Source organism: Musca domestica, unplaced genomic scaffold (assembly GCF_030504385.1).
Source record: "Musca domestica strain aabys unplaced genomic scaffold, Musca_domestica.polishedcontigs.V.1.1 89, whole genome shotgun sequence".
NCBI lineage: Eukaryota > Metazoa > Arthropoda > Insecta > Diptera > Muscidae > Musca > Musca domestica.
The window spans coordinates 942,174-957,145 of NW_026712430.1; the positions used below are offsets into that span (position 1 = coordinate 942,174).

At 32.0% G+C, this 14,972-nt stretch overlaps 1 protein-coding gene across 23 annotated transcripts in view; it reads right to left on the reverse strand.

Moving 5' to 3' along the window:
- The window catches only part of LOC101893240 (heterogeneous nuclear ribonucleoprotein R), a 204,691-nt gene that overhangs the window by 40,103 nt on the left and 149,616 nt on the right, over window positions 1–14,972 (reverse strand). For all 23 annotated transcript variants that reach the window (XM_059131468.1, XM_020034719.2, XM_020034716.2 and 20 more), the window contains 3 exons: window positions 1,696–1,814; window positions 1,054–1,375; window positions 370–611 (listed from right to left, as the gene is read on the reverse strand). In XM_059131468.1, the coding sequence (XP_058987451.1) occupies window positions 370–611; window positions 1,054–1,375; window positions 1,696–1,814 (683 nt within the window). The remainder of the gene's footprint in view (window positions 1–369; window positions 612–1,053; window positions 1,376–1,695; window positions 1,815–14,972) is intronic.

Genomic DNA, 14,972 nt, shown 5'->3' on the forward strand with positions numbered 1-14,972 from the left:
AAAAAGAAAAATAGTTTGTATTCCAATTGAAGATCGTATAGAGTTAGATACCTAAAATACTATTTTAAATACAATTAAATATTACATTATTTTATTTTTTTCTATAGAAATAACCAATATTTGTATGCCTAAACAAGCCAAATATGTAGAATTGTTTAAAAAATGAAACCTAAAATATCAATTATTATAATAAATAATTTACTGAACTTCTTATTGACAATGCATTTTACAATTGTAGCAAAAAAAAACAAATAGTTACAGTTATAGGAACGTGGCAAAGATTTATACATATATGTAGGAAGAAGGAGGAACGTAGTGACAGAGATCGAGAGTTATAAGGTTCTGAATTAAAGTAATTGATATAAATACCTGTTTAACGGCATTCGATGCAGCTTCTCTTGTGGTGAATGTTACAAATGCATAGCCACGATTTGTACCGGTCATGGGGTCCATCATTAATCGTAGATCCCAGATGGTGCCACAGTTTTCGAACAGGGGTATGAGTTCATCTTCAAACATATCTTTTGGTATTTTCCCACAAAATACCTCGCAACCGTTACCTGGTACTGGACCATCCCAATTGGGTGGTGGTCCACCATATTTGCGCTGGCCTATACAAAAAAGGAGAATTGTTGGTGATTATAGGCTACACTAGAAAACATGTCCACTTATTAAGTACGCATTTGAAACATCAGTCGACTACCCAACATTCATAAAAAGTTAAGTGTATGACGTAATTAATTATCGCAAAATTTCATTATCGATAATATATACTCTACTTAAGGTAGAGTTATTTATTCAAATTTGTGATGTTGCAGATGAATTTATTTAGCAAAAGAAACAACTAGAAATGGATCCAGCTCCTTCGTAAATCTCTTTTTTCTAACTTCATTGGTTCCGATTATAACTCTTTTTGTTTTGAGTTGAGTTTATTAAAAGGCAGTATCAAGTCTTTCTGAGAACCAAACTTGTATTTTTTGAAAATATTAAGTATAGTACGACAGTAATAAAATATGTTCGCTAGAGTGTACCATAACACTGTTTTCTACTTACCCGTGGTTACATCTAAAGTATAACCGGTACGTTCTAAGATTTTTTTGATTTTTTCCTCATCTGGTCCTTTAACTTGCACTGTTGTGGCTGGTGTCGGTACACCCTGTTGACTGGCTCGACTTTTTTGTCGATAGGTTTTCATAACCCCACATAAATAGGCAGATTTATTCGATACATGTTCCAAATTTGATTCAAGGAACTGACTTAATACATTCAAGGCACCATCAACCGGAAACTCTTTGAGCGCATCCAGTGCGCGTTCATCTAATTCTACATGGGCGAGTTTACCTGTTTTATAAATATCATCAAGTTTACCGGCAACCTAGAAGAAAGTTGAAGGGATATTTAAAAAATAGATTAATTAAAAGTATATTAAGTATGGCACTTCTGTCTTTTTACTTGATTAAAAACTTTCTTAAATTATTCAGAAATCGGACAGAGCTAGTTTCTGGAAAGAAAAATCGAGGCCCTGTTTCCGTGTGTCGATACGAAAGTGAATGCGCAAGAAAAACACCATTCTCATGTGTTTGTGGAACTTATTGGAATGGTGTTTCTTTCGCATGGACATACAGAAACAAGCTCAGAGTCTTCAAAAAGGAGTAAATGATTAAAATCGTTTTACTATTCAGATACTTCACTTACTTTTTTATCTAAGCCATATTCCAACAGTTTTGGGTAATCCTGTGTTCTTTCACCATCACCACGATCTTCTGATTTTTGATTAATATCTTCTACCAGTTCGCCATTGCCTTCCGCCATTTCTACAAAAAGAAGAAAATAACGTCAAAATTTAAATTTTTATTTATATATTTATTTATTTTTTTATTAAAAAAATAAATGCGTATAACTTATATTGACATTAAATATTGTCACTGACCAATTGTAGATAGGATAGAGCTAACAAAAAAAACCTGATAATCTCCTCTTGTTACATGCTAAGTTATTTTGAATTTATAATATGTAACCTCAATGACCCGAGCAAAATGAGTTCATTTAATATCGGTTTCCTGTTGCCATTGCCTCGATTTTGCACGATGCTTAATGGAAATTTCAGACTGCATATGGCCGACTTCTAAAAAATTGTAATTTGTCAATCAAAATTTGTTTTGTAAACACATGAAGCATTGCAAATCATTAAAACAACAAAACAGAAAATACTTAACTCACAAATATCACCTTGAAAGTTCGTTGAACGTTAAAAATTGCACGTTGAGAGTACATATAAAAACAACAACAAAACAAAGAAATTTTTCAGCTAAAATTGTTATATTACCACGATCATTAACATATGCACACACACATGCAAAGCAGAAAACCAAAGCAAACCCCCCCCCACTTCATCACTACCAGGCACAGGACGGCGGGCATGGTCACCCCAGAGTGTGAGGCAAATTACGAAGTGAATGGCCGACCACCGATTAGGCGAACTCTGCGTTTTTGCAAAAATAAAAATCTACTACAATTGTGTTGAAACGAAAACACGAACATCAAACAAAAATCGGCAAATCACCAAATGTCTGCCATTTGCAAAATGCATGAGTACAATGAACTCGCCTCGCTGCTGTTGGCTTCAGCATCATTTTCCTATTGAGTTAACACATGCTGCAACAAAATACAAGAAGATGCCGTCTGTAACATCTTTTGATTAGGAAAATGCCTTTAAACATCATTTTTATCATTTAACATTATTTCATAATACCAATCCTCAAGTGCTCTTTTAATGGTAATTAACCACAACCGCAGACAAGTAGGCATCAGACATTGTAAATGTTATAAAAAGATAAGAATATTCTTCAACAATAACCACATAAATACGTAAGAGAGGCGTCTTAAGGTTTTCACCAGTATTACCAATAAATAATAATTGTTTTCCAAAATATTTCATTCAATCAGTCTATGTTACAATTATATTACCGAATTAATATAACCCTGTCTTTTTGTTGTTATTCCTAATTTCAATCATTTGTGTGTTGCCCTGTTATCTCAAAGAGCATAAGTTCAAATACCCCAACTCATTAGACAAACGAGCTAAGCCAAAAATACATAATAATAGGCCTATAATAGAAAAAAAAAAACAAAAAAACAAAACCGGCGAAATTTGCAAACAAAACAAACTATAAGAAAATAAACATAAACAAAATAGATACAAAAAAAAAAAACTGCCTAACTTATAATACATGGCGGTGGGTGTGTAGCATTACGTCTCCCTCCTCACCGTTATTATTCTAATAAGAGTTTGGTGATTGACAAGAGAAAACACTAGACAGCCGAAGACAATCGGCCGTTTGGTTGGTATGTGTCAATAGATTGGCCATTATCAAACATAAAATGACGTCATAACAAATGCTGAATACATTTTAATAGTTTCTTTTTTTATACAATTGTTGTTGTTTGTTTTAATGTGTTAACTGAGTGTTGATGTCAGTGGGTCGATTGGTTTGTAGAGAGTGCAATTCACATAAGGAGCATTGATTCTATAGTATAATAGTAATCTAATTGTTGAGAAAATACATTAATTTTACAATGTCTAATTTAATATAATACATTTTTATAATAACATAATGTATCTTTAAATATTTTCTGATGAAAATTTACATGATTTATAGTTTTCTTATTACTCAAATGTAGGACAAAGCTATAAATGACATTTTGCTTTAAAAATGTTGTTGCACTGAGGAATGCTACCATGGCGTTGCCAACTTAGTAATCCTTATATAATAAAGCTGTACGGCCACACATATGTTTGTAAAATGCGTTTGACAAGAAGTAATTTCGGTGTTGTTTGTTTTATAATAATATAAAGTTTAAATATAATATCAACGTGGTAAAATAGTAGCCATATAAGTATAAGGCTTACAAAAAACTTTTAGAAAATCCCATTTATTTCTCTTTTGAAATTTTATAATTATTTTAAATGCACAATGCATATATTTTTAATACTACCTCATAAAGTTATCTAAATGTTTTCTGTTGTTGTTCTTAATTTATTTCATTTTTTCCCAACAATTTATTTTAGTATTCTCGCGCGCGTTTTATTCACTCTCGCACAGACACGTCATGACAACAATACACAAAATTTTCAATGTCAAACAAATAAAAAAATACATTCAAAAAAAAAGAAGACAAACACACATGTGTACATATATATCTGTATACATTTATAATATAGCGAGAGCGATAACGAAAGGCAGGCAAAACAGCAGTAACAAAAATATTTTCTAAAGAAAATAAAAGAAAACAAATACATATAAAAATTATAAATTGAAATTTCGAGAGCATCCACTAACAACAAATAAGAAAAGTCTGAGAGATACATTTTGATTGTTTATTGATGAATAATCGTTTGACAAGTAAAATAATTGATTTAGTATAATTTTATGAGACTTTTTTGAACTTATTCTTGGAGCGAACACTATTATATATGAAGGGTTAATTATTAAAATAATACTTTTCAAGTGCGCCCACACTTTAAAAATGGGATAGTCTACAGCAGTCCCAAAGAAGAAACAGCTGATTACAAAACAATATAAATTGCAGTTTATTTTAATGCAAATCATGACTCTTTTTTTATTAATTGACAGGAAAAGGTTTGTTTCAGTTAGGCTAAAATACTATTTGCTTTGACAAAATGTTTTGACACTTATAATTGAATAATGATGAAGTTAAATTTAATTCCACTGTATAGAAGATTTTATCGTTCTTATTTAAATTAACTACAGAGGAAGCATTATTACATATCGTTAATCGCTATTAAAAACAAGAAAGTCACAAAACCAAAGAAAAAAGTCTAAAGTGCTAAATTGTTGGGCTTTTAGACATAAAACATCTGTTTTATTAATGATATGTGACGTTTTAAGTACAGAAAAGGGTTTGAAGTCAAACAAAGCCATGACATTTGCGTTTCCAACATATGTTTGCCGCTAATCATAAAGGCACTTAGATAAATATTTTTCTCACTGAAATTTCTTATTGTAGCGCTGTTTATATCCACCATTTTAGTTTTGTAGCTATCAATTTAGTTTTTTTTTTAGAACTATAACTCAACTTGTGAAAATCATGTCATTAAACTACCTGTCCTCAATGTTGTGGAGTTGCCAATTGGACTAAAGTTAAAAGAAATACTTTTAAAGGTTCCAGGTCACACGCTCAATCCAAAACGGAATAATTAGAAAAGATAATTGTTTAGGAAAAAAAAAATCTTTCTAGTTCTACACGAATTTTGCATCCCAGAACATTTGTACATAATAACTGGTATATGCAGCATAATTATATATGCATACTCAAAGTGTCAAAAGAAATAAATTGTTTTTTTTTTTTTCAACAAAAAAATTCTTTTGTTTGTATTATGCAATATCTAGCTATGTTGGCTTGTTTGTCATTTTAGAATTTGCCAAATAAAAATATTGGCAAAAATTATACAAACACAAAAATAACAGGGTGCCGCCAAAATCGCTACCGATTTGACATTAAGAAAAAAAAACAGAAATTGGCATGGTTGCATGACCAAAGCCCCAACTCACTCACTCACTCGCTCGCTAACTGATTGACAATATGACTAACAATGAAGTATGATTGAATTAAATATGAAATCATTAGCAACAAATGCAAACAATATGAAACACATGCTGGTCTTTATCTTAATCTCTCTCGGTCTTGCGTACTCATACAAACACACATACTCGTATGTTTGTACATTTGAGCACATTCACAACAATTATAGATCAATTCATAAAAGGTATGTATGAATAATAAATAAAACCAACAATTCTTTATTTTCCATATAGAATTTAAGAAAAGTGAGGTTGAGGGGCGGGCGGAAGATTTGCCACACACATGTGTGCTAGCAAACTGTTATCTCACCTCAAACATGTTTAAAAAAAATCACAAACATTCATTGTTTTTTTTAGAAAATTGTGTTATACTGACCCATTTAGTCTTTTTATTTTCTCTCTCTGTCTCTTCTTCCCTCTCTAATTGTTGTTGTGTTAATTTATTGTTGATGTACCGTTAGAGAAGACTCGTTTTCATTTGATGCGAATAAGATAGAAATTAGCAACTTGTCACATCACCTGGTTAGATTGCTATTATTAATTTGTTAATCAATATAAAAACAAGATTAGTTTTGGGGTTATCAGGTATTAGGAACAAAAATAATAACAATAAATAAAAGCAATCAGCTGTTTGTTCAGTGTATGGGTTTTGACGTAATCGAATTGACCAGAAATTAAATAAGCGTATGTGTAGATCTGTATGTTTATGAACATTTTTAAACATATTTATGTTTCCGAAATCAAGAAAATTCCTACTCTCGTATAGATGTTTCCGAAATCAAGAAAATTCCTGCTCTCCAGAAATCACAAGAATTTACAGGTTTAGCATTTTGCTAATTTTTACTATAAGACGGTTTCTGCTGTCGGATATGCTGATTTGAAGGATTATTATACGGCTTTGATAAAAATTTTCGCCCTTTCTGGTTTAAACATTTTGTTAAAACCTATTTGTACGTGTTATCATATAAAAAGAATGAAATGCAGGAAATTACATTGACGATTTTTTAAGTTGGCAACTCTAACATTGTTTGTCATGCATTGCTAAGATTAATAAAAACAAAACGGTGTCGGGCCACATATCAAATCGGGCTGTAAAAAAATCTTTTAGAACAAAACATAGTCCGAATAAACATAAAGCATTAAAAAAACACACATTGATACACAACGAAATAAAAACTGATGGATTAAACTGATTTTTTATGTTATCATATACAAAAACGCAGAAAATTATATTTATGGCTAAATAAGTTGGCAATTATGTTTATGGCTAAATAAGTTAGTTGGTTGCGTTATTGGAGCATTGGAAACGATAGTTAATATAATATAAAGTTATTAGGCCACGTTTCAAATCAGGCTGTATAAACACTTTTCGAACAAAAAATAGTTGCTTCTCGGTCCGAATAAACATAAAATATTGAAAAAAAAAAAATTAAATTGAATTACAAAGAATAATTTTTGCCCAATAGAAAAATTATATTAAGCAGTTCATGTAAACCACCAATGTTCCAAAAAAATGTGTTTGACATTAAATTTGGATAAAAGTGTCAATATGTGTATATTTCAAGCTTTATTCTGGAAAGTATATTTTTATAAAAAGAGCGCTGTGTACATATGTATAGCTTTGTGAAACTTCTAGAAGTGCAAAACAACAACAACAAAAATATTTTGGAACAATATCAATGGCAGTGTAAACGAAAAACTAATTTATGCATAGTTCCGTTCAAAACTATTTGGCTGGAGACCAAGCCAGTTGGCCAAACAACCAGTCATACGTATAAACTTTTATATAAACCGACATAAAATTTATGACTACTGCAACATGACTATGGTGTGTAAAAAAACTATAATGGGATAGGGCAGAATGCAAAAATGTCATGGCAGCAGTAGTTAATGGGGTGCCATAACAAGTTTACTAACCTCCGAGAAGAAAAATATAGAAAGAAACACCAGGGGTATGGTTTGGAGATATAGTAATAAATAGGCATACAAAATAATGGCAACGCTAAAGCTTTTGGCATGCTTTAGCATGCCCATCTATTTTTATTTTATACAAAAAAGAATAACCAGAGAATATTTCCCCTTGAGGGTAGCTATCTTTGGTACCATCAGATACTGTCGATTACATAGTCCCTTGTTCTTTCCTTCCATACAAAGAAGAAATACTTTAACTTCAATTATTTCTCTTGTCAATTGTGCCGAGTGTTCGAATGACACGCAAATCTTGTGCCAAACAACATTAACGTTTATATAAATGGTCGTTTACTCAAGAATGGAAATAAACAAGACTTTTTTAAACAAGAAAATATTAATTGTGTTGTTGCCTTTTGTACAGTTGGAATAAAAAATCCTTACAATACAATTGTAAAGTTTTCATAGCATTGGTAATTTATAAAAAAAAAATATTTTCTACGAAATGATATGTTTGTACGATGACTTTTGCAGTAACAGTTGCTTGTAACTTGTACTGAGAATAAAAATTTGGGTTATCTAACAACATTTGACAATAATTTGTATAAATTATTGGAATGTCGTACACGTTTAATATCATTATATCTTAATAAATCAGCTTCCACGCTACATTTCGTACGTTTCAAAAGGTTGGCAACACTTATTAAGGTAAGGGCGCCATTTTATATAACATTTCTTATTGCACAATCTCATTTCACTTCCTTTGTAAATTTACCACAGAGAGCAGACCAGTAAGAGATCACTTGTTAACTCCAAACGAATTGTTGTTGAAAGAGCACACATAAGAAATGTGGGGACAGAATGTCCGCAAACTTCAAAGAGAGTTTAATTTATTTTCCCATAGCATAACTGTTCAAATGTTAACAATGATAAAGATGCCAGGCCACATATCAAATTATAATTGAAATGTAAAACAAAAATCGTACTAATGAAAAGCATTATTTTAAAATAAAGCAAAAATTGTGGAAATATCTTTGAAATAAATATTGCAAACAAATAATAAAAAACATAATCTAACTGATATTAAAAATACATGGAGTATCTAATTATCATATTCAACGAACATTATGAAGTTCTTGTTTTAACTGTTTAATTATGCACAGACAAAACACAGGGCAATACAAATAGAGGGTAAAGGTCTATTTGAAAACTACCTCAATAAATTCCATGTTAAACTACTACCACAGCCGGTCTAATCTTCTATTTCGATCAAATAGGGCAAGTTAAGCGATGTGGTTGAATAACAATGCCAACAATGAAAGAGAGGGAGAGAAAGAAAGAGAGGGAGCAAGCCGGTTTTTTTTGTTCAACATAAATACCTACACCTCCAACCGACAACAGTAAGCTCCCATATGTATTTGTTTTATATACGTTTTTTTTACTCTGGGATAAGAACAGCACAGACAATGTGTAAATTGTGTTGAGAGACCGGTAGTAGATAATGGATGAAAATGGGGGGTTGGTTGGTGATTGTATGTCTGGCGGGGTAACTGAATTGGTTAATGTTTCGTTATCATGACTCTCATGTGGTCGGTTGGTCTTATGACGATGATGTTGATGATGTATGCCCTCATATCACTAGGGGTAGTAGTTTTTATGCCGATGATGGTAATGGTGGGTGATTTATTATGTTACGCTATGGCAACAACATATTCACTTGCAACATAGCTTTCAAGGTTTGAGTTGATGACCATAGACAACAGCAGACATGGTGGGTGAGGGTTATATTGTTATGCACCTACACATACTTATGTATGTGCATGCACATTACAATATACCTGCTAGAGGGTAGCAGCCAGGCTCTAACGGAATTTTATCTATGTATGTATACAGCGAAACAATAAAAAAATACACATTTAAACGGGTTTATATGAAAATATGTTTTTTTTTTGTTTGTTTATTAAAATGTTATGGTATTTTTCCAGTGAGAGTAAGAGTTTGAGAGGTTATTGTTATTATATTATTAAAATATTTTGAAAAGTGGGAATGACCATATGAGATATAATATTTTTTTATTTTTCAATACTTGTAAGCCGACTTTAAGCCTATTGTTCGAAGTTAGTTGTCGTTATTCTTACGACTTCGTAATTTATATTAAATTATTTTCAAATGTAATACTGTTTACACGTCACCAATAGAGTATTGTCAAAGAAGATTGGTAGTTGACAGACTGATGTTTCAAATCTGACACTTTAAATGTTACTAATTCGAAAAAAGTGTCAAAACATGCTGAGCACTAAGGAACTGATTGACGAGCTCAAAAAATGAATATGTCCATGAAATAGCATTTTGTTGTTATAGAAAAGCCAAAATATATTTTAATGTAAATACCATAGGCCTTATTTTATAAAACAACGTATTAATTTGTATTAAATGCCTTATTTAGAATGTTAATGTCTTTGATTATACGTCATATAAATGAGGAAAATATGGTGTAAAGCAAAAATTGGCAATGCGACTCAATTGCAAAATAAGCTAAAATGTAGCCTCTACAAAATAAGAAGAAAGAGAGAGAAAATGTAGAAAATAAAAAAAAATTGCTGGTACTGGAAATTTTCTTGCAAGTTCAAAAGAGAACGATATGCATTTTGTTCTCTTATGAAAAATAAATAAAATCACAAGTATCTCTTTTCCTTGTCTACTTTTTATATTTGTGCATATATTAATTTTGTATTTTCTTCCTTTTCTAACATTTTAATCTTATTTTTATATCTTATCGTGTTGGCAACACCGCTGAATGACAATTACGACCGGTAAATGAGAAAAAGAATTGATGAAATAATTATTGTAGGTTGCATTTGGCGTGTTTTCTTTTATTTCAAAACGAGCTAAGCGACTCTGAAACTAGAACCCTTTACCATGTGCATCTAATTTAATTTTCTTTCTTTACGAAAAATAAATAAATTCACTAAAATCTTGTCGAATTGTTTTACTATGTACGTATTTACATTTATTTTTTTCTCTCTTTTCCAATATTTCTTCCCTTTGGAGCAACAACAACATTCCGTTGTAAATACTTCAGTTTGTGTCGTATAGTTGGCAACACTGTTGGCTGGCAATTAAGACCGGTAAATGAATAATAGAATAACAATTGATGGAATAATTGTTGGGGGTTGCCGTTTATTGTGTTTTTTTTTTTTTTTGGAAAACATTGTGGTATTATGCAATTTCTGCAATATAGGACCTACCCTAAACCACATAACAGACAATCTGATAAAAAAAAAAAAACAACAAACGTGGGGGTGGTGTGTTACATGCATATGTAATATGGAATTACTTAAATACTTAAGCTAGAGAGATGCAAGGTAGGCAGGGGGCTGGCTCGGTGGTAAATAAAGAAATCAAAATTGCAAAAACATTCTGTCTGCATGCATGCATGCCTATTACAAGAGTGAGTAAGAAAGTGAGTGAGTTTGTGGATAAGTGTTGGATGTAGAATAAGAAAGGTGCGCGTGTATATGAGAGTCGTCTATATCGAGTTTTATTGGTTGTTAATGTTTGCTACAATTTTATTCCTTCTTTCTTTTCTTTTTTTTCGCCGGAAATACTTGAATGACTTGTAAACTAGACTTCTATAAACATTTCAGTTGTTTGCTCTTTTACCTTTGAGTGTGGATTTTTAGTGCACAGGTGGTGAGGTGAGTGAGTGTGTACATATGTTCATTTCCATTACAATTTACATTGCAGATTTGTTGTTTGGTCGTTTGTGATTCATAGCACATATGTGCATTTGTTATTGCACTTGTTTGAAGGACTTGATGAAAGAGCTTTCTTTGAAATCTTGTTCGAGCTTTTATATGGGTTGGGACCATAAGTGGCATTTCCGTTGGAGACATTCCCCACGAAGAGGGATGGAGAACGAATATGAGGAGTGAAGTAAAAACCTGAACTATAAAATGTGGTAATCATTTTTTTTATTTCTAAGAATAACAGAAAAAAAGAAAAATTTCCTTTAATCAACGGCTGTAATCATGAGCACTTGAGACTGTCTGGGATGAATATACCTACACTATTTTTTTAAATTTGTTTGTATTTTAATAGAATACGAAAATTTTAATAGAAATCGATAATTTTAATATTATTCGATAATTCTAGTGTCAAAAAAATGTTGATGACGTAAAATAAATTATCTCTCATATTTATAAAGATTTCACCAAAAAGCGAAAAGTCGTAAACAGTAGGACTCAATTTTTTTGAATATTAATTTTTGAAAAATATTTGTTTCATTGATTTAATATTTCAATTAATGTTTGCCTTGATGTTGTAACTTTGTAAAATAAGAAAAAAAAAAACACCAGACCCCTGCCTTGTACCAACAGACTGTAATTTATTTCCACCAAACAATATTGATTATTCGCCCAAAAATTTTGACAGCAAGATAAATGTGAGGTGGGCACACACAAATAGCACCAACGTTGTGCCAAACATAAATTATGTTCAGAGCCCTGCCAAAATAGTTTATGACCAGAGAATATTATTTTGGGCCATAAATGGGGGAGAATCAATCATTGCAATGAACTGCAATTGTCTCCACAGAGAGTGTGTGTTCGGATGCCATTTAAATATCAATAAACCTGCAGAGCGTAGAAGAGGAGAATAAACAAATGAGTGAGTGTGTTTGTGAGCATGATTTAGTATTGCCGGACGATAATCGACCTTAATTAGTATGTGGCCGCAATGAGCGCCAAGCCAAGTGTCATTATTTTTCATTTGCAGTGGACGGGAAATCCGGGCGGTGGTGTCAACAGAGTATTTCAATTGTAACAATTGGCAACTATGTACTTGCTTACTTTTGATGACAGTTACAGTTTCATTTAGAGTTTATCACTGGCACCTAGCTATAACTGGGGTGCGGTGGGTGTTTGGACAAAAAAAAAAATGTCAACGTCAAAGAGTTGAACAGGCTGCCTGACAAATGTCGGTTGGCCAAACCTTCATGGTGTCTGTGATTTATTGAAAGGATGTGACATTTTTTTGCAAATATTTTTTGGAATTTCAAACCATTTTTTTTTCTTTTGTAATTAAAAAAAGGACCTTAAAATGGGAAAACCTTAGAAATGAAGTAGGAGATTGATGATTGGTAATACGAGATGAGAAAGATAAACAAATAAAGGTAGGCACTATTTAACATATATTCATCTAATGCATAAAATCGAGCAGGACACCCGTTATTGTGCCATGGGACATTGAAATACATTGTAATTCTAAATTGATAGTATGGAGGTATTTCAATCACAATAGTGGTCGATAATATGAGATCAACTACGATGGATATTTTCATAGTCATTTATCACTATGAAATTTAGCCTAAGTTCCTAAGAATAATTAATTAAAAATGTAAAACAACTACCATTCTCATTAACATAACTTCATTTAATTCTATTCTAATAATATGGTGAATAGTTTTGCCATTAAAAACATTTCATATTGAATAAGAACCTCAAGAAAGAAAATCCTAGGGAATGAAGTAGGATACCGATGGCTGACGATAGGAGATGAGAGGAAGAGGAATAAATAAATGGTAAATGAAGGTGAACACTAATTGACATTGAGTCCAATTTATAATATCGGGTAGCACACCTTATTATTGTGTCACGAGACGTTAACATGTTTTGCAATTTTTAATTGATCATATGAAGGTATTTAAATCGTAATTGTGGTCGTTGGTTTTACGGATTTTATAAGGCCCTTTATGTATATTTTATCATGATTTACCCGGATAATTAACCAAACACAATAAATTTCAAAACGGGAAAGCATTTTTCTCGAGTGATTATTCCTCCAAACATGAATAATTGAAAATAAATAATTTGTGAAGACAGCAACGCGAGTGGGTCCTTTTCGTATCTTGTGCTCCCTGTTGCACAAATTGGTAGAAATTTGAAGTGTTTTTTTTTTTTTTTTTTTCAATAAAAAAAGAACATAGATAAACAAATGTCCCATATTAGAATTCGAATATATGTGTTGAATGTTGATAAGCCTGTGGAGCAATGTATACGTTTGAAAATACGATCGTGAACGGCCAATTTCAACAAAGTTTCTTGGTCACTGTTTTAAATCAGTGTAAGGAATAAAGTGCGTAAGGAATTAAAAAACACTGTAGATATCAACAAATGATGGCAAATATAGTATAATTTATTGTTTTTCAAAACAAAAAAATCCATATTTGAAACGTTGCGTATTTCTTCTCCCTTAAAATTGTTCGATAAAAAGATTTAAAAGTGGCTGAAATTTAAAGCAATTTTCAGTAAATTTCAATAAACCAATAAAATTGCTGACTTTTTATATCGCGGCGGTTGCATTTTGTAAGAAATATTTCAATAATTTCTTTGCAAACTCCCATTAACTTTGCAAGTGAGATTTTTCTGGAGCAAAATACAAAACTATATTTTCTTTTGGATTTTTTGCGAGAGCAATTTTTATTTATGATGGCAAACAAAGGAAGGAAAGGAAGGAGAGACATTCTCACGGAATTGTTATTGGGATTGTACAATTATCACCGCTAATCCGAGTGCAGAACGTTCCTTCTAATATAAAAGCATAAAAACAGGACGAGTTTTTTGCCTTTTACTTGAAAAGAAAACTTTCTATTATAAATGTGACTTAATTTCTTCAAAAAATCTTGGGCTAATTTATAAAACCAACTCCCTCGTACTAATTCGCATTTCCGTGTATTATGCGCCTTAACATTCGTCACTTCCCCAATCTCACAACTTTGACCCACTCCTCGAGGGCATCTTTCCCCATACGTATTTCTCAATTATGTACCACAAAGGAGTGCAGATAAATCTTTAACATGTGTCATATAATAATTCTCATTTGTACAGTAGCTAAAATAAATGCAAATATGTACATCATGGCCGACCATACAAATACATTCGTTTGTATGTATGTATGTATGTATGTATGCATGCAAGTAAAAATCCAGCTGATGCACTCATTTGCCATGGCATGGCTGATGCCTGCCCCAAAGCACAAGTGGTGTCGCCCCGTTGTTGCTTTGATATTTCTCTTATCTGCGGCAAAATTTTGTGTGTTACTTTTGCGGATTTAAAACACACAGACACATATGTACATCTGATAATACCATAGTGTGTTTGTGTGCATTTATACCACATTGTTGACGTTGTTGTAGCTTTATCTGTTTTATGTGTTTCTTCCATACATTTTCCATTTTTTTTGGTTTGATCTATCCCCCCACCCCCCAACATTATTGCCTTGCAACAACTCCCCACAATGGAGAGCCCAAAGAGCACCACAATGTACAGTACAGCAACAAACGTACATGGATAGTCAGCAATTCCCCACTCTCCCTATATCACTCTCCTCGACACAATACAACTCTCATGCATGAGAAAAGAATGCCTGGTTGGTTGCATGGCCCCACGAACAACGACGACG